Here is a 21424-nt window from a genome sequence, read left to right on the forward strand (position 1 = left end):
GCTGGGCTGGAAGAAGCACAAGCTGGAATCAAGATTGCCAGGAGAAATATCAATAATCTCAGATATGCAGATGACATCACCCTTATGGCAGAAAGTGAAGAAGAACTAAAGAGCATCTTGATGAAAGTGAAACAGTTGGCTTAAAGCTCAACATTCAGAAAATGAAGATCATGGCATCTGGTCCCATCACTTCATGGCAAATAGATGGGGAAACAGTAGAAACAGTGGCTGACTCTTTTTGGGGGCTCCAAAATCACTGTAGATGGTGAATGCAGCCATGAAATTAAAAGATGCTTACTCCTTGGAAGGAAAGTTATGACCAACCTAGATAGTATATTAAAAAGCAGAGACATTACTTTCCCACAAAGGTCCGACTAGCCAAGGCTATGGTTTTTCCAGTAGTCATGTATGGATATGAGAGTTGGACTAAAAAGAAAGCTGAGCGCCAAAGAATCGATACTTTGAACTGTGGTGTTGGAGAAGACTCTTGAGAGTCCCCTGGACTGCAAGGAGATCCAACCAGCCCATCCTAAAGGAGATCAGTCAGTCCTGAATATTCACTGGAAGGACTGATGCTGAAGCTGGAACTCCAACACTTTGGTCACCTGATGCGAAGAGCTGACTCATTTGGAAAGACCATGATGCTGGGAAAGACTGAAGGTGGGAGGAAAAGAGGACAACAGAGGATGAGATGGTTGGATGGCATCACTGACTCAATGGAGATGAGTCTGAGTAAACTCCGGGATTTGGTGATGGACAGGGCGGTCTGGTGTGCTGCAGTCCATGGGGTTGCGAATAGTCAGACATAACTGAGCGACTGAACTGTACTGAACTGAATCACTGATTACTGATTTTCTACTATGGGTGATGCTCCCACTATTGTCTGAACTGAAAGACACAAAACCCAGGAGGCCACTCAGACCAATCCCCTTCTTCTCCAGGTGTGAAAAGTGAAATCCAGCAGTTGATAAGTTAAAACAATTAGTCCATGACAGACTCAGACTAGTAACTTGATTCCTATTTGGCAGTACAAAAATCTAAATTTTTGGGGTCCATGGGGTTGCAAAGAGTCGGACATGGCTAAGCGACTGAACTGAATTGATACCACTTTCTATTAATAGGTTATTTGTATCACAGGTTATTAATAACTATATGTTATGTATCTTACTTGTCCAATCCAGCACATTAAATAAGATGGATCAAGGGATTGAGCCATTTTGAAAGCTTCATGAGCTTGCTAGGAAAAAAAGACAAAAAAATAGTCAGTTTATAAATCTAATATTAAATTGCTTATATTAAAAAAGCATAAGAGAGTAAGAAAAATCAGACTTGTAAACATAAATAGAAATGAAACCGTGAACTAAAACTTCACTGTTTAAGCACAATTTGCACGTGTATGTGCAGCAACACTTAAAACAATGTCTTAAACACCTAGTCCTAAAAAGAGTTCTGGAGGCTTCCCAGGTGGCTCAGTGGTAAAGAATCTGGATTCCAATGCAAGAGACATGGGTTTGATCCCTGGGTCAGGAAGATCCCCTGGAGAAGGAAATGGCAACCCACTCCAGTATTCTTGTCTGGAGAATTACATGGACAGAGGAGTCTGGCACTCTGCAGTCCATGGGGTTGTAAAGACTTGGACACGATTCAGCGACTGAGCATGTGCAAAAGAGTTCTGGATACAACGGATTTCTCTACAGGCTTGGGAATTCTGGTCCTCAATGAAAGGGCACCGCAGGTGTCTACCTCTTGGTCTGCAAAATTTTCAGTGCTTCACCCAGCTATTTGCTAATCCACAGGTTTAACGGAGGGCCTCCCAGGTGGCTTAGATGGTAAAGCGTCTGCCTGCAGTGCAGGAGGCCTGGATTCAATCTAGGGGTTGGGAAGATCCCCTAGAGAAGGAAATGGCAACTCACTGCAGTATTCCTGGTTGGAGAATCCTATGGACAGAGGAGCCTGGAGGGCTACAGTCCATGGGTCACAAAGACTCAGACATGACTGAGCAACTACCACAACACAGGTTTAATGGAAATACTTAGAGAAGACTGTATCTATTTCCCTTGCCTTAACTGGGAACATAAAACTATTAATAACAACCAGTATGGTCTGAGAACTGCTAGTGGGTGAAAAGGAATGGCTAACATAAATCTGCACTAAACATTTAGGAAACTTTCAAGATACCCCACTTAGACACTTTAAATCACATGGTTTTGTTTTTTTTTTTTTTCTTTTTTCTGCTATGAAGAATAGCTTATAATAGCTTTACACTGTTTTCCCAATAATCTCTGCATGGCTGATATTGTCTTTTCTTCCTTACGAGAATGTAGGCTCACGGGCAACACTACCATAAAACCACAGTCATAGCTTATTAACTAAGACTTGGCTTTGCTTAAATTTTTAAAAAATATTTTCACATATTTTAAGATCCAAATTAGTATTTTTCTTCATTTTATTTTCAGTCTTCCAAAGCAGTCTTTGCAGAGACTTCATGTATCCCTGAGAATATCACTGAGCTATTTTTAAAGGATGTTATTCAATATACTGGCTGAAACACAAAACAGTATAGACTGCTATTATCTACAGATCCATGGAAACTTCTGAAAGTGAAAGTCGCTCAGTTGTGTCCCACTCTTTGCGACCCCATGGACTGTAGAGCCCATGGAATTCTCCAGGCCAGAACACTGGAGTGGGTAGCCTTTCCCTTCTCCAGGTGATCTTCTCAATGTGGGGATCAAACCCAGGCCTCCCACACTGCAGGCAGATTCTTTACCAGTTGAGCCACCAGGGAAGCCCAAGAACACTGGACTGAATCCCTTCTCAACCGGATCTTCCTGACCCAGGAATCAAACCAAGGTCTCCTGCATTGCAGGTGTATTCTTTACCACCTGAGGAGAAAACAAGACCCACAAACAGGCTCCCCATTACTGTAGCTCCAATTCTCTAACATACAACTGTTCGAGTATGACAAAGTACACAGAACATATAAAGGGATTAATATCTGTTAAAAGCGAATCTAAATCACCAAAGCAAGGGTTAAATTTAAGTTTCTAAAGAGTACTAATCATTGCCCTTACTTCATCATCCCACCCCTAAGACATGTATGAAAGATAAAAAGAAAAACACCCAAATAATTCATAATAAAATTGTTTAAGCTCTAAATGAAAATACAACATAATTATAAAACCAGAAATTTCTCGGGACATGGAAAGGAAAACAAATCTTACACATTCAACGTTCAATATAGTAAAGTAAATGCTATCCAACATCTAGCATATCAGCGAGAACGCTAGATAAACAACATGCAAAGTATTTCTCCACAAGCAGCTTAGTTATTATGAAGAGATCATACATAGAAAACGTTCTTTACTTACAAAACAACAAAGCAGACAATACAGTATTTACCTCAATTTTTTCATTTGCAAGGTATAACACTCCCAAGTTGGTCCATGCAACAGCATTCTAAAAAACAAATAAAATTAGGTCCCTTGTCTACATGGCAGTCTCAGAAAATTATTAACAGTACATTTTGATGTTCTTTTTCATAGACAGAGACACAGAACACTCACAATTTGTTCTGACTGGATTGATTTGATGAAACAGTGCTGAGCAAGGGCATAATTTCCAATACCTGAAAAATACAGACTTTGATAAACCTGAACTTTATTGTCTAAAACAATCTAAAAATATTTAAGTGTTAACTCAATTCTTACCACTATAACAGGAAACTACACCAAGAGCATTCCAGTATAAGTGATTATTACTGTCAAGTCTCACAGCTTTTTTCAGACACTGAAAAGTAAAATTAGATACATTTCATTTCTCGGAATATCAGTATTTATATACAGATAACTGTGAGTTTATGTGACAACACTCTAGTATTTACTTTATTAAAAGCATCTTTCAGAAAAGACCTTAGTTTTTTAAAAAAAAGTTTATAAAAAATTTCTCAAAATCATACATGCATAGATTTCTCCAACAACTCTTGAAGGTCATCTGTGTTGCTGCCTGTGTCTGCTAGATGTTGTGCTTGGCGATAATAATTAATTCCAAGGTCACACCACGTATTAGATGTAGACATCAGTTTTAATGCACGACCGTAACATCTATGGAAATATAAAAGTGAATGTTATGTTTTGTTATGACGTTCTAATTTGAATGTCATCAAATGACCATCTTTGTAAATTACCTTCCTCCAAGATGGAGGAGCTCATTTTTCTTTAATACTTGTTTTCCTTCTTTCTGACCCAGAAGGACTCCTAAGACACTGACATTCACTTTAGATGGTGAGACAGCAGACAGACTGGTACAAGCGTCCCCAACTAGCTTCCAAAGGCAAGACACATCAGCCCGATGCTGCAGAGCCCTAAAAAAAGAAACTGTGATGCTTAAAAATTATTTCCAAAAAGTATGGCATTTATCTCCCTCACTACTACATACAATTAAAACAGGAAAGTGTACATATATACAGTCTTTAGTTCCTTAATTAAATGCAAGAAATGCTTTACTGAATTTACTAACATCTATATCTTATTATCTCCTTTTTAAGAAGAAGGGAAGAGGGGAAGGAGAAGCAATTGTTTTGAGTGACAGAAACTGTGCAAACATTTCTTTGGTACTTGTTATCATTTTTCTTAGAAGCAGCAGAAATCCCATAAATAAATCAATAAATTATCCAGGACCATTAAAATTTACCTTTAATACTGGATCTTTTAAATTTGCTTTTTGTGTTTGTCTATTTAAACAAAAACCAAACCATTAAAGTCAGTAAATCTCTCTTAGTTGATTATCATAAACTTAGGTTTTGGTTGATTGCCCTCAAATTTAAAAAAAAAGAACTAGCAAATGTATAACATAGCAAATATATTTGGTGATCCAAAGGAGTTTTACTTTCTGAGTTCAAGGATACCAAAAATCTAAATATGAAAGTGTGAAAAATCCCTATTTATTGAAGGAAGTAAGACTCAGTGGACAAGCTCAAAAAATAAATAAAAATATTAACTATGGCAGCAAAGGGCACTTCTTTTTAGAGTGAGAAAATCTCAGCTATTCATTCTCTTCACTTTTCTCAAAATCTTATAAATAAAACACAGCAATTGCACAATTAAGCCAAGTCTTGGTAATCAGCCATCACAAACAGCTATGTTGCTGGCAGATGGACAAGCAGATGGAACATTGTTCATAGCCTTTTCTACTCATGGAGTCCAGCCAAAAATCATTTTCCAATGTCTTTCTGAGAAACAAGATAAATTATTGAAGTCATCACTAAAAGCCCAATGTGAGGATCGGGAGGAAGGGCAATACTATTTGTAGCTCCTTTGCCTAAGTATCTTAGAGCAGTTTCGAAAATTGACAGCATGAAAGGTGAAAACAGAGAGGAAAAAAAGAAGAGAATCACTGGCAGTTTTAACAACCCAAACTCTTATCTCCTTTTAAGTTCAGTAAAAAATAAAATATCTGTAAAGTAAAATAACTTCTATTGCCCTTACACAAGAACTGAAGTCATGTGAACATTCAAGTATGGAAGTAAATACAAACTTGGGGCTATCACTTTAAAAGTTCTATATAACTGCTTGTAATTAGTTGTGAGTGCTACATGGTATCCAGAACAAAATTCTCCACTCAGAAAGGCAGTATTTGGAGCTGAAGCATCATCAATCAAAGGCTCACATTTACCCTTAAATACTAGTTCAAACAAATTACACCCTCTTCACAATACCATTCTCTATGGAAAGAGTTTTAAGTGTTATGAAAGACTTGAAAAGAAAGTACACAAATCAGAGGGAGAAAAAAGAATGAAGCTTTTACTTCAAATGTGGTTCATATTCAAAGCAAATCAATTCAAGAGCAAGGAAATCAATCAGACACAGAGGAGAAGGCAAGTAGGAAAAGAAAGGTACTGAAGCACAATAAAGATGTTTAAGAGCAAAAAAATTAATCTGCATCTAACTTGAGTACCTTTTATAGCCATCTATCACAAATAACATTCCACTTAAATAATGAATATAGTTTCATAAAATAACCAGAGTTGCTGAAACATTTTGTCTTCTTTCTTGTTATTAGATACCACTTTTTTTCCTACACAAATTCTCTCCAGGAACAATCAGACTGCTACTTCACCTTTAGTCCTACCCATAAGTCTAACACAGGCTCTAACTACTGACTGTAAGGCCAGTTGTACACCTAAAGTGCCATTTACCAACCAGTTCCAATTAGATACTTGTACCTCTAGGTCTCCTGAAAGAGAACATGAACACAGTGGTACCCAAGCTGCTACTCCACTAGCTACTTCTTTCCCACTCTTCTCTATGCATCCAGCATTCCAGCTGCTAAAAGCAAGAAACTATATCTGTTCCCCAGTGCAAAATCAATACAATAGGTATGTTGCAGAATTAATTGGTTAGTCTGTCATTCTTTATGTTTGCGATTCTGAATAATGACTGCTATAGCTAATAGGATAAACAGAGAATGATTTTATAATTTGACTTTATTATAATACCAAGAAAACAAACACAATAAATAATAACACTAACCGAGTAAAATATTCCAGTGCTTTCTCTATGTAGTCTACAGCTTTCCCATCAAGATAATCGACCAGAGCTGCTTTTGCCAACAGGAGGTGGCATTCACCCAAACCTAAAATCAGGTAAGTTTGTAGTTGTTAAAATATGTAAAAGAAACACTGAAAATGAACATCAAATAAATTTATTGGTATAATATTACAGACAAAATTTAATGGTATTTTATAAACAGTATCTTTAAGCATGGTCTTGCAAACATTTATTGAAGAATTCAAATGGCAGGGTTCTGTTGGAGTAAACGTATCAAAAGATAATATCTACGAAACCTACGAATTCTCATGATTTTCAACAAATTACTTACCTCTTAAAATCTTATCTTTGAAAATGGGGATATTACTTAATAAATACCTAATATGATGCTACCTGCTATCACATTATTATCATCTGGTGTCGTGAAACAAGATTTGATCTCTCTACATTCAAAATATTCATTGGGCTTCCCTTGTGGCTCGACTGGTAAAGAATCCACCTGCAATGCAGGAGACCTGGGTTCAATCCCTTGGTTGGGAAGATCCCATGGAGAAGGGAAAGGCTACTCACTCCAGTATTCTTGGCCTGGAGAATTCCATGGACTGTACAGTCCGTGGGGTTGCAAAGAGTCGGACATGACTGAGTGATTTTCACGTTCATACTATAAAAATTAAAAGAAATAGCAATTTCCTAAATTGCCTAGTAAACATTTAATAAGTGTGAATTCTCCTTCTGTTAAGGAATTTCATAAAATATTTTTTTAAAGGGTTTCATGGTCTAAGTTACATGTCACTTATGACATACAACACTTCTGAATTAAACTCCCCACTGATTCTTTAAAAAGGAAAAAGAAATGGAGGAAAACAAATACAGTGAACTCCAGTGCTTTTTTTAATGGTTAGAAATAATCATTTAAAAAGTAATAAAATATGGGTGGTGGTGTTTTACTTTAAATTACAAAAATAAGAAGTAATAGATACCTATAAAGGAACTAAAATTAATTTAGATGATTAAAACAATGAAAGTTGCCTCTAAAGTTCAAAAACTGAAAAAAATGAGGCTCTATAACTTACAAAGTAACTAAAACCTTTTAAGATATTCTGAGGATATAGTGAATTATCAAAATACAAGAGTAGGAAAATTCCTGTTTTAGAGATCTAATTTTTAGATCCAGTACCTATCATGCTATTTATCTAAAAGCTGTATCTCTATCACATTACCATTTATTAACTGTCACAAGACAAAATCTGACCTTTCTAGATTCAGACCTATGTAACAACCTATCCTATAAAATGTTCTTACTGAACACATGTGATTGACTAAGGAAGTTCTTTTCAAGTTACTCAATACATTTAGAAATTTATTCAACGATTTTATACTTTGGCATCACAAAAAGTCAAAGGAGCTATTAAAAAGGAATTACCTTTCAGAGCAGGCACATAATCTTCTTTCTTTTTAATGATCAGCTGGTACTGAGCTACCGCCTCTTTGTATTTGCCGAGGGTTTGCTGTATTGCCGCCACCTTGAACACACTGTATGTGGATTCTGGGTTCAGCTCGCTGGCTTTTGTGAAGGATTTCAAGGCTGTCGTATAGCCACCTCTGCTTAAATATGCCTCTCCTAATGACTCCCAACAATTGAAGTCCTTCGGGTCTGCCCTTAATGCTGCCTGTAAACTAAGAATTTCAAGAAAGAGTAAGAGAAGTGAAAGGGATAAAACTACTTCCACACCTGAAAGGAAAATACAAAGTAATTTAACTGAATCACACATATCCATGGTTTCCCTTATGAATGAAAGGGAAAACCCATATTTATTTAAAGCAGGTATACCTGTTCCTTTTATGATGTGAATTTTTTAATAGTAAGAAATGTTATTGTAGTTTTGGGATGACTAATAATAAAATTTTTTTGAAGAAATGCCCACCAAAATTTCTTTTCCTTGACTGTGTGGGAGAACTCCAATTTCCTATCCTACCAGAACAGGTATACACCTGAACATCACAGTCTATAAGCCCTCACCAAGAAATATGAGAGTTGAAAAATGGGAATAACAGGCATACTTTTAATTTCAGATCAAATTCCATATCCATGAAAATTTCAAATGCCTGTATTCTAGGTATTAACATAAATCAGAAACAACTTTGATTCAAATACATTTTCTTTACACGGTTCAAGACAAACTACTAAAAATGAGCTGCCCCAAATGCCCTTCAAGCTACTAATCTCTCTCCTGCCCCAAAACAATGCTTGTAGGTACAAGAAAAACAAAGATACTGACCTTGGCTTATTATCACTCCTTAAATTTATACTAAGAACCTACTATATACATGATACTATTAAGACTTTACTTGACTGGACGTCTCTCTCTCTTCTTAACATGAGGACATCAGTTAATTCAGTTTTGTAATTCCAGTGCATGCAGATAGTAACAGCCAATAAACCATAAATAAATTCTGCTACTTCTTCAATTAAAATACAATCTGGTGGGTGGCAACTTGTCAGTTCATTTTGGATACCAATGGAGTTTAATTTAAGGAAACATGAGGCTAACAGAAGTTAAATATAGAAAGGCGCCTTACTCAGCCACTGCTTGGGAATGCTGACCAACTTTCAGATAGTACAGGCCTCGCCTAAGCCAGGCCCACTTTGCCGTCCCAGCACTTGCCTTCTGAGTGACTGTTGTCAGGATAGCTAAGGCAGTTTCCTAACAAAAAGAAAAGACTAATATTAGAGATATTAAATATTATAAAAAATACTGAACATTTATGTAAACAGATATATTTTCATTTACCACTTCTGATTTTTTAAACTGGTATATACTGAACCACACTTAGAACATTAAGCAACTCAGTATCTGCCAATAAAAATTTACTCAATTTATAAGCAGTGGCACAAATACTTCTATAGCATCTAAAAATAAAAAGTAACTTTCAAATACACATATAAAAATATTTCTACTTCTATACTCAGAATAAAATAAAAGACAAAAGTGTTTAAATTATTAGACATACCATCTCTTCAAGCTCGACACTTAAGTCAACTGCTGCAGCTCCAGATTCAGCATCGGTGTCATCTAATTCAAAAGCTTTCCTATAACATCCACGGGCCCGATTTTTATCACCTACTACATCTTTGTAATAATGACCTAAATAGGAGAAAACTTTGCCCATGTATGGATCCAGTTTGGCAGCCTTTGAAAAAAAAAATGATAATTACAGAATATTAAAGTTTGTTAGGATGGGTCCCTTTAAAATCACACACACACAAATACACAGATTAAAGAAAAAAATTAAATATACAATATGCCAAAACATCCTTTAACATAAGATTTAAAGCAGACATGAAAGCTAGCCATCACTACTTACAGAAAAGTAAGCATAAAAATATTATTTCTTTGCTTTAAAAAATGTGAAATTGAGTTATTATTTCATCAATTTGACTATATGAATCAAGAAAGGGATGCAAAACTTGTAGATGTTACACACCTAAAATATACGTTAAACATGGAGAAGTATGTAAGACTCATATGCTGATAAAAGCAGAGGAGAATTACCTAAAAGCAATATTGTTTTCCAAGGTTTTCTTTCAGTAAAGAGTAATCTTAAGTACCTAACTTATTTGATTATCAATATTTATGATTTTGTAATGAATTCATTTCAACTAAGAACTAAATAATAGAATCTGTTACCTTTAAAAAGTGGGTAAGAGCCTTTGTTTTATCTTTTCTTGTTTCTTCACCCATGGACCAATATGTTAACCCAAGTTGATAATGATATTCAGCAACTTCAGCATCTTTTTCAAGAGCTTGCTGAAAACTAAGTCACAAAAGGGAAGGATGGCATATTTAGATAGGGAGATGGGTAGGTAGATAGACTGAAACAATTAGGAGACCCCTAAGTGGACCACTAAAAGTTTGAGTGATTCAGGATGTCAAACTAGAAACAAGCTGTGGCTTCCTCTGTGGCTCAGTCGGTAAAGAACCCGCTGCAGTGCAAGAAACCCAGGTTTGATCCCTGGGTCCACAAGATCCTCTGGAGAAGAGAATGGCTACCCACTCCAGAATTCTTGCCTGTAAAATTCAATGGACAGAGGAGCCTGGTGGGCTACAGTCCATGGGGCCGAAATGAGTCAGACATGACTTAAGCAATTAATACTGGGACTTAGGATTTAAACCATGAAGAAAAAAAAAAAAATATTTAAAGAAGAACTTAAAACCAAACAGTTACACATACTTATTAAACATTATGATTAGCTAATGAGATTTCAAAAATCCACCATGAAATTTTCCATAGTTACTGTGCTATATAAAAAAAATACATTTTTTAAAAATAGTAAGGCTTACAAAGAGCAAATTTATGCAAAACTAGATCTTTATCTGGACATGAATTTGAGCAAACTCCAGAAGAGAGTGGAGAAAAGAGGAGCCAACAAGCCACGGGATGACAGAGTTGGACACAGCTTAGCAACAACAAAAACAACAATGAAAATCTTTATCAAATTCCTTTGGTTCGAATTTTCAAGAAATAATAAATTAAGACATGTCTAGATTTATGAGCAATCTAAATATATCCTCACCATTTTTCTGCTTGTAGATAGTCCTTTTTGGTAAAATGAATCAAAGCCTCCAGGGCATGTGCTTCAGTTAGGTCAGGGTAAGAACAGAGAAGGTCTTCCATAATCTATAAAGTATATATCTATCAATCCCATATCCAGACAAAAATAATTTTTAACTTAAAAATTCAGCTTAAATGAAAACACCAACCTTCGAAGCTTCATCTAATGAGCCCTTGTTCAGATAGGCCAAGCCTTTGAGAACCAAAAGTCCTGGTATATTATTTGCATCAGAAACCTAGAAAATAATTTAAAGAATTGCTATAAATTTCCCACAACACAATGCAGCAGAGTTTGCTTTATGATCAAAGTATAAAGACTCAGATAGAGGTCCTGATTTCTATCACTATTAACACTTTCATTCTTTGTAATCTTTTCATTAAAGAAAATTTCAAATATATCAAAGTTAGAGAATAGCATAATAAACACACATCTACTTATCATTCAGTTTCAAAATTATTAACTCAAAGCCAATATTTTACCATCTGTCTTTCTACTCATTTCATCAAACTCCTGCTTAGATTACCCCCAAATTATAAATTTTCACTTCACAGTTCAGTATCTATATCTAATAAATAAATTTATTTTTAATAACATAATACACTACCATCATAAACACATATGCAAAACCAATAATACATCCTTAACATCAAATAATTAGCCAGTGTTCAAATTTATCATTTGTCTCATAAAATACTTAAACAATTTGTTTTAATCAAATCTAAATAAGGGGCATACATTTCAACTGGTTGATATGTCTCTTAAGTCTCTTTTAATTTATAGACTTCTCTTCCATCTCTTTTTTTTCCTCTCTTACTATCGAAAATACAGGCCACTGTCATCATTTCTCCGAGTCTGGCATTTGATGAATATATTCTCATGGTACTGACATGTTACCTGATCCCCTGTATCTTGTATAAATCAGTAGGTCTAGAAGTTTGATCTGATTAGGTTTGATGCTCTGGCAAGAATACCTCGTGTGTACCTGCACCAGGTTACGTCTAGTTGTCTTTTTTCTCATGATGTTTTAATCCATTTCAGACTGCAAAATAGTGATTTCCTGATTTTATCATTCCTTCTTTCCTTACTCAGTGGCATAATTTAACAAAAAGAAGATTCTTCTCTCATTATCTATTTGATTATTCTGAGGAACAGTTCATAAAGGATACAAAGGGTACTTTTTTCATTCTAACTGCTTCCTTAGCATCCTTCAAAGATGCACTTTATTGAGCATGCTTCATTGATTTTTTTGGTATCAACATTAACATAAGGATTTAAATATAAATGATGTCTTTTCATCTACTGCAGTTACTAGTTCCCAAAGCTTCCCCTCTTTAGTCTGCAAAAATCAATGCATGCTAGCTCCTGAACCCTTTGGAGATAATTCTAACAACCATTTATAATTTCTTTGATTTCTTGCATTATAAGATGTTCTGGGCTCTTCTTGTACATTTTCTGTCTCAGACTTGGATTCCACCAGTTCTTCCAAAAACTCATCTTTTCTTTTTTGTAAAAAAAAAAAAAAAAAAAAAAACAACCATGGAAAGACCTTTCCGAAGCATCCACACAAAACACACTGTTGATGAAGACAAGAAGACAAGTAGAAACAAGAAAATAAGATACTAGGTCTTGAAGGATTCTGACAGCTGTTCTAATTTTAAAGAAATACTATGAAATGCAAAGCCCTCAGAAATATACAAAACAAGGACTTTTTTTACAAAAATTAAAAATTCTGCAATATACTGGGTGATATAATTTCAATTTTACAAAAAAAATTGCCTTTATCTGAAAAATACCTTTAAAGGCATCATGAAACTACTAGTGTCTTTAATAATTCTTGTCAATAATCTATGAAATATTATCTGAAGGGCAAAATTTAGAATTTCAAATTAATAATAATCAAGTAGTGATAACCCCAGAGGGCAAAAAGTGAAAAGGAGGATAAAAGCAAGAATAAGAAAGAAACTGCATCATAAGAAAAACATTGTAAGCACTTAACCAAGAAGCAAACAAATAACTTGAGGAGTTTCCAAGTGTGTAAATAACTTACAGAAGTGCAGATTTAGTGAATTCATACCTCTAACACAAAATTTTTCTAAGTAACTATTTGTGGCAAGGAGAGAATGGTTGATGCCCAGTTGACCAGAAACTAAATATTAATAATGAAGGGAAAATTCGATGATAAGACTACCTGATCAAGAGTATGAATTGCTTCCTCTGAAGATTCATAATCTGAGAGTTTAATCAAAGCCTCTGCTTTCAAACGAAGACAAAGATTCTTCTGATGCAGACTGCCACCAGACACACCAAGATTATCTATATTCTTCAGAGCTGACAAAAGGAAAGAGAGCTGAATCAAGACAACCAAAACACTTCACTTTTATTTCTTAAGGGTAACATAACAAACTACAGGTACAGTTACGAATAAACTGTTGAAATAACATACATGAAGAACAATTCAAAGCTAAATAAAAATTCTTCCCTGAACTCTTTATGAAAATACCTGAATTTAAAACAGATCAAAATTTAAAACCTCTATCTTCACATAACATATAATAAAACTGAACATCCTGAAACAAAACAATGGCTGTCTATATCTGCTAAATAACAGAGGTTAACCCTTAGCCAAAGCATCTATCACAAAAACAGCCCATTAAAGTTAAGGGAAGGGTAAAGAAGCTAAATTAGGACAAACCTTGGTAAATTATTTCTCAGCTGCAGAAGCAAGGTCACCAACTAGGTCAAGAGCAGTGAATCGCTGTCATGATTTCTGACACCCACAACTGACCCATGTGAGCATATTCAAATAAGCTCGAAGATACCTTTCCTTGTCTTATTATCTACATTAGAGGAATCAAGAAGCTACACTGGAGTGAAGGTTGTAGAACACACAAGAAACTTCCCTATTACACGGAGCATCACCACACAAGCCTAAATTGACTTTATCGAAATTCCAACTATAGGTAACCTTGGAAAAATACTCACTGTCGGTTTAAAAATAAATATAATAGTAGACATGCATACAGACTTGATGGGTTTTTTTTAATCTCCCCAATAAAATTTAAATTAGCTGTCAACTCAGAATACAAAATAAAGCACCATCATCATTCTTCCTTAAGACAAGCAGCAGCAGGGTTGGCCACCCTTAAAGATGTCAGGAATACCTTGATTGCATGAAAGAACAGCTTCCTTAGGTTTATGCATTCTGACTTGGGCTTCTGCCAGATGATACCATCCAGCTGTGCAGAGGGGGCTTTCCTTTATCCCTAAGAAGATAACAGCAATCACAAAGTCCAAGGTTTCCATTACCACTGAGGTGAACAGCCCCACCACCCACTCCCAAATCAGTATCCTCCCCTCTCCCTTGTCACCCATATCTAAACAGTCACAAAGTCACACTGATTCCATGCCCGTCACTCCAGTTGGGATCTCCATCATCCATCCCAGATCAGTGCAAGTGCTTGCCCTCTACTCAAATTCATTCTCTACACTGTAGCCAGAATATTTCTAAAAATACATATGGGATTATGAAACCCCTATACTTAAGACCTTCCAATGGTTCCCAGTTGGATAACACACAAACTCCTTAGCAAGGTTTATAAGGCCCCTTTCCAGCCTCAATTGTTCTCAGACTTCCTTTTCCAATCTCCCTGAGTGCCATGAATGCCAGCTCTTCTCTCATCTAAGCCTATCTCAACTCTTGGCCCGCAGCACCCTCCCCACCGCCAGGCTTTCTATCTGTCACTCAGATCTCAATCTGAATGAAAGTTCATCCAGAAACATCATACTGGGCAAGACTAAATTAAAGCCTCCTAAGGATGGAGACATTAACTTTATTTTACAGATAAAAACAATAAGACACAGAGTTTAATGAACTTTCCTAAGGTCTTGAAATGTGTGAATGACAGAGTTGGAATTCAAACTTAAGCAGATTCCAGAATATGTATGTACATTTTTTTTTTGCTTCTATCCTAAATATATATATTCCTTAAAGAAAGGCCCAAAGATAAATAATTGCTGACTAACACCTATACCTCATGTTATACACTGCACACCATACACTTACCTTCTGTTAAGTTCCTAACAGCATCTTCGTACTTTTTGTCTTGTAATGCTTTAATGCCTAAACCTATGAGACCTGCGCCACTTTGGGGATCCATTTCCACTAGTCTACAACAATACTGTTCTCCCTCATCAGTAAGACTTCCTGGAATTAAAAGAAAAAGTTATTAGCATACATATACCAATATGTGCCAAAACCTATGCACCATAAATCATTTTAAGATTTAAGTTTTTGAAAACTTAAATCTCAAAAGCTGTCTTCTACATACACCTCCAAATTCTGATTCCAGGAATTCAAAACTTAAATAGATCAACGAATCTAGAAAATATTAACATTTCATTTTTTAAAAATCATGTTCCTTCTTCTTAAATACCAGAAGTAGAAACCACTTTAGTCACAGCAGTATCAGTAAACCAAACCTGCTGTCATACTCCAGGTTTCAAACAAGAAACCTATGGCTACTTGTCATAATGCTAAGACTCAGCCACCGCTTGACACCAGGTCTCCCTTTTCTACTCAGCAGTAACAATTTTGGTTGTTAGATGAAGGAATTCTTGTCAAAGGACAGAATCTTCGCGAATTTCTCCTTAGACAACAATGTGCTGCCAGACTGACACCCACGGTGCCAGATGCAGGGGACTCATCCAGCGCATGGTGCCCTGTACAAAGACTGAGTCACACTCTCAGGCTGACAAGCTCAGCACTACATTTTTGTATGCTTTCAAAACTTCCTTTTCCTATGTAAGTTAACAGTTAAGCTTACGTAGTATTCATTCAATGTCTGCATTTTGAATTTATTTTGGTAAAAAAATTAGCTTAGAAAACATTGTAGGTTCTGTTATGTTTCCATTTCCTCAAACCACAATCAATCTCAAGATTCCTGTTCCCAGAAAAGCAGAAAAACAGGTGGAAAAGATGGCTTCTGTTTTGAGAATAAACTGTGAATACCATTCACCACTTTAATAAATTGTTTAATCACATAAGAAAATTCTTAAAAAGTAATTTAGACAGTAATTTACAACTTGAAGCAATAAACAAGGGAATAAATAAAAACAGGTTAACTGAAAAAAGACCTGATGCTTATGTATCTATGTAAAACAGACAGTAACAAACCACATATGGAACCACTGTTTCAGCAACAGATATTAAAGGTGGATTCTTTGCATGATACCATGTAGCTTACATATTTACACAAAAATTTCAAAACCAAACATACAACAATGCATAATCCTTAAATAATATTTTACATATTAACTTAGAAGTCCAAGTTAGCACCAAAGATTCACAGAATTCATAATGGCTAAAGAATTAAAACTTCAATACTGTTTGGTGAAATGTGAGAATCAATTGGAAGAAATATTACTTTGGTTAATAAGCCAGAAAAAAGAAGCCTGCTTCTAGACAAGAATTCTCCTTCTGTCAACACGTTCTACCGCTTCTATAAACATGAATTCCAAGAATAGACATGCCTAGTTTCATACACCCTACATCCTCCAAAAGCAAACCACTGGGGTCCCACCCTCTATTTTATCCAGTGCTATTGTCTAAACTAGATATCAGAATAACCTAGAGGACTTTTTATTTATTTTTTAATATAAATTCATTTATTTTAATTGAGGTTAATTACTTTACAATATTGTATTGGTTTTGCCATACATCAACATGAATCCGCCACAGGTATACACGTGTTCCCCATTCTGAAGCCCCCTCCCTCTTCCCTCCCCGTACCATCCCTCTGGGTTGTCCCAGTGCACCAGCCCCAAGCATCCAGTATTATGCATCAAGCCTGGACTGGCGATTCATTTCATATATGATATTATACGTTTCAGTGCCATTCTCCCAAATCATCCCACCCTCTCCCTCTCCCACAGAGTCCAAAAGCCTGTTCTATACATCTGTGTCTCTTTTGCTGTCTCACATACAAGGTTATCCTTACCATCTTTCTAAATTCCATATATATGCATTAATATACTGTACTGGTGTTTTTCTTTCTGGCTTACTTCACTCTGTATAATAGGCTCCAGTTTCATCCACCTCATTAGAACTGATTCAAATGTATTCTTTTTAATGGCCGAGTAATACTCCATTGTGTATATGTACCACAGCTTTCTTATCCATTCATCTGCTGATGGACATCTAGGTTGCTTCCATGTCCTGGCTATTATAAACAGTGCTGCGATGAACAGTGGGGTTCACGTGTCTCTTTCAATTCTGGTTTCCTCGGTGTGTATGCCCAGCAGTGGGATTGCTGGGTCATAAGGCAGTTCTATTTGCAATTTTTCAACGAATCTCCACACTGTTCTCTACTGTACTAGTCTGCATTCCCACCAACAGTGTTAGAGGGTTCCCTTTTCTCCACACCCTCTCCAGCATTTATTGCTTGTAGACTTTTGGATCGCAGCCATTCTGACTGGTGTGAAATGGTACCTTACTGTGGTTTTGATTTGCATTTCTCTGATAATGAGTGATGTTGAGCATCTTTTCATGTGTTTGTTAGCCATCTGTATGTCTTCTTTGGAGAAATGTCTATTTAGTTAATTGGCCCATTATTTGATTGGGTTGTTTATTTTTCTGGAATTGAGCTGCATAAGTTGCTTGTATATTTTTGAGATTAGTTGTTTGTCAGTTGCTTCATTTGCTATTATTTTCTCCCATTCTGAAGGCTGTTTTTTCACCTTTAGTTTTCTTTGTTGTGCAGAAGCTTTTAGGTTTAATTAGGTCCCATTTGTTTATTTTTGCTTTTATTTCCAATATTCTGGGAGGTGGGTCATAGAGGATCCTGCTGTGATTTATGTCAGAGAGTTTTTTGCCTATGTTCTCCTCTACGAGTTTTATAGTTTCTGGTCTTACGTTTAGATCTTTAATCCATTTTGAGTTTATTTTTGTGTATGGTGTTAGAAAGTGTTCTAGTTTCATTCTTTTACAAGTGGTTGACCAGTTTTCCCAGCACCACTTCTTAAAGAGATTGTCTTTAATCCATTGTATATTCTTGCCTCCTTTGTCAAAGATAAGGTGTCCATCGGTGCATGGATTTATCTCTGGGCTTTCTATTTTGTTCCACTGATCTATATTTCTGTCTTTGTGCCAGTACCATACTGTCTTGACGACTGTGGCTTTGTAGTAGAGCCTGAAGTCAGGCAGGTTGATTCCTCCAGTTCCATAGAGGACTTTTTAAAACCAAAAATGCTGAGCTCCACTCCCAAAGTTTCTGATTCAGTTAGGTCTGCTATTAGTCCTGAGAATCTGCATTTCTAACAAGTTCTCAGGTGATACTGATACTCCTGGTCCAGAGGTCATACTTTAAGAACCACCAGTCTACAGTATTTGCTAATACCATATGCCAACTGTATTATTAGCTTTATGACAGGTATACCCTGCCTTTGCTGTCTCTGTAACTACACAGTCATTTCTGAAAGATAGGGACTAGCACGGTATCTTGCACATGGCAGACATTCATTAAATATTGTAATGATCTTTTAAAAATACCGTTATGGGGCTTTACTAGTGGCTCAGCAGTGAGGAATCCCCCTGCCAGTGCAACAGACATGAGTTCAGTCCTTGAGCCGGGAAGATCCCATGTGCTGCGGAGCAGAAGGCCCATGAGTCACAACTACTGAGCCTCTGCTCTAGAGCCCGGGAGATGCAACCACTAAGCCCATATGCCACAGCTGCTGAAGCCCAGGTGTCCTGGGGCCCACACTCCACAACAGGAGACACCACCACAACAAGAGGCCCTCACACCACGGCTGGGAAGTGGTCCCCACTCGCTGCAACCAGAGAAAAGCCCACACAGCAGCGAAAACCCAGCACAGCTAAAAGGAAAAACTTTAAAAAATTAATACAGTAATAACAGATGTCCCAAAAGGCGGACTCTATGAATAGGTAAATGGCTGAGAATTACTATGGAAAATTAAAAACAGTCACCATTCTAAAAAAGAAAATAAAATGGGTACTAAAATTTTATCTTCAATTTCTACTCAACTGAGTCAAAACTCTCTTACTCCCTAAAAACACAATTCATGAGAGGCTATCCTGGCTATTAAAACTGCCCTGATTACAGAAAACACACCTAGGATGAAAAGAAGACAAGCCAGTCAGGCATCTTTCCAACGATCATCCATCCACACTGAGGGTAAGTAAAGTGTGACTAGTAGATGAAAACAGTTTCCAAAAGTCCAGGAACAACACGAAAACCTTTTAAAACAAGGCGAATTTTTCTAACATGCTCCCTTTGTTAACATCTGGGAGCACAATTATAGAAACAAAATGAGATTTGAGGAAACTATATTCATGTCAAGCCCTTAAGAACATACTCTCTACATATGATCAAGTGGCACTTAGAGGATTTCTCTATAGTGTTCACAAAAACCATCAACAGTAATAACACTAGTGATCCTGTGTAAAGAGACAAGGAATATTCCAGCTTCAACTCTCAATCCACTTCTCCATACTAATTCTTATTGAAAATACTACCTATACAAATGTTGAAGACAAAACCAGAAAGTAAACAGATTTCATTAATCTGAATAGAAAATCATTTACTTATCTGCTCTTTTTAACATTTAAAAGATTCCAAGATTCCAGATTCAGTGACTTTGAAACAGTTTGGCAATATTACCTTTATTTATCAATAAGGCAAGTAAGAGGCACTTCCCTAGTGGTCCAATGGTTAAGACTGTGCTCCCAATGCAGGAGACCCGGGTTTGATCCCTGGTCAGGGAACTAGATCCCACATGCCACAACTAAAGATCCCAAACATTGCAGCAAAGACCCCACACAGCCAAATAAAAAAATAAACAGGGCAAGCGAGACATGGAGCTGATGAAAGATGTTCTGAAAAGGTTCAGAGGAGGTGCTAAGTAATAGCTATAAGAATTCTGTCTCCTAAAGTTTATCACAAAAAAAGGCAAGAGGTGTTTTTTTTTTTTAATAACTATTTTATTTCTGACATCCCAAAGAAATCCATCAGTGTTACAAAACTTTTTTTTTTTTAAATAACCTAGCTTGGGAGGGAGAAAAACAGCATGTACTCATTTCTTTATTTCCACCTGGATTTTCTAATATTTCTAGAACACAAAATCTTAAACTCTTTTCTGTTTGAAGAACCGAGTCTTTTTTATCTTCCCCCATTTCAGCAATAAAGCAAAATAAAATAAATCAAAAAAGGTCATTTAGCATGAAGTAACATTTCATCAGGTGACGACTGTGAAAGCTATTCACTTGATATGTGAAACTTTATAAACGGAGTCATTTTGAAAACACATCAAGCCTCGACATGCAAAGGAGGACAAAAGAGAATGGAATCTATTTGTCCTCAGTGGAAAAGAACCCAGTGATTAACTGCTGTTGAAGCAGCAAATTCTGCAGGCACTGAAGTACTCTGGGGGAGGATAGATCAGCCTTTAGGAGGCCTTCCAGATTTTCAAAAGTTCTTAATACAGAAAGTTTGGTTTCAAGGAGCAATTAAAATATAAAAAAGAAAGAAACCATTAAGGATAATTTCCTACTGTCCTGCCTTAACTATTCAGCTCTCACCCCAGAATAATGCTACACCTTCTGTATCTAACGTGTCCAAGTCTGCACTGGTCCATTTCTCAAACCATCACAACTAACATTCCAGCAGAAAAAGAAGCTGTCCCACGTGGATAAATATCCACCAACCCACGCCCCTTTGCCAGGATATAGATCTGTCTTTCAATTCTGCAAACTGCTGCTGCTACTGCTGCTAAGTCGCTTCAGTTGTGTCCGACTCTGTGCAACCCCATAGACGGCAACCCAAGAGGCTCCCTCGTCCCTGGGATTCTCCAGGCAAGAACACTGGAGTGGGTTGCCATTCCCTTCTCCAATGCATGAAAGTGAAAAGTGAAAGTGAAGTCACTCAGTCGTGTCTGACTCTTAGCGACCCCATGGACTGCGCCCACCAGGCTCCTCCGTCCATGGGATTTTCCAGGCAGGAGTGCTGGAGTGGGGTGCCATTGCAAATTACCCATCCTCAAAACCTCTTTGAGAATGATTTTTTTTTCACGTAAACCAACATCCTCTCTAATCAAACAGCATAACCCCTTTGCTATCTCTTTACTAAAATACTTTGTCAAGTATTGAATTTATAGGCAAAAGTCTGCACACTACTTTTTTCTTTGTCTGGTTTTGTTTTTTAGTTCATTTTTAATTGAAGGATAAGTGCTTTACATGCAAACTACTTGT

General features: G+C 36.5%; 1 protein-coding gene across 1 annotated transcript in view; it reads right to left on the bottom strand.

The window, feature by feature from the left end:
• Positions 1 to 21424, bottom strand: part of SKIC3 (SKI3 subunit of superkiller complex) — a 90386-nt gene that overhangs the window by 55495 nt on the left and 13467 nt on the right. Inside the window, exons 8-23 of the mRNA XM_068980348.1 lie at positions 15224 to 15364; positions 14322 to 14423; positions 13349 to 13488; positions 11309 to 11395; positions 11122 to 11225; positions 10235 to 10361; positions 9558 to 9737; positions 9126 to 9250; positions 7969 to 8222; positions 6528 to 6630; positions 4184 to 4360; positions 3956 to 4100; positions 3708 to 3786; positions 3564 to 3625; positions 3400 to 3456; positions 1169 to 1237 (exon numbers count right to left, since the gene is read on the bottom strand). Of these exons, the coding sequence (XP_068836449.1) occupies positions 1169 to 1237; positions 3400 to 3456; positions 3564 to 3625; positions 3708 to 3786; positions 3956 to 4100; positions 4184 to 4360; positions 6528 to 6630; positions 7969 to 8222; positions 9126 to 9250; positions 9558 to 9737; positions 10235 to 10361; positions 11122 to 11225; positions 11309 to 11395; positions 13349 to 13488; positions 14322 to 14423; positions 15224 to 15364 (1952 nt within the window). The remainder of the gene's footprint in view (positions 1 to 1168; positions 1238 to 3399; positions 3457 to 3563; positions 3626 to 3707; positions 3787 to 3955; positions 4101 to 4183; positions 4361 to 6527; positions 6631 to 7968; positions 8223 to 9125; positions 9251 to 9557; positions 9738 to 10234; positions 10362 to 11121; positions 11226 to 11308; positions 11396 to 13348; positions 13489 to 14321; positions 14424 to 15223; positions 15365 to 21424) is intronic.

Source organism: Capricornis sumatraensis, chromosome 9 (assembly GCF_032405125.1).
Source record: "Capricornis sumatraensis isolate serow.1 chromosome 9, serow.2, whole genome shotgun sequence".
NCBI lineage: Eukaryota > Metazoa > Chordata > Mammalia > Artiodactyla > Bovidae > Capricornis > Capricornis sumatraensis.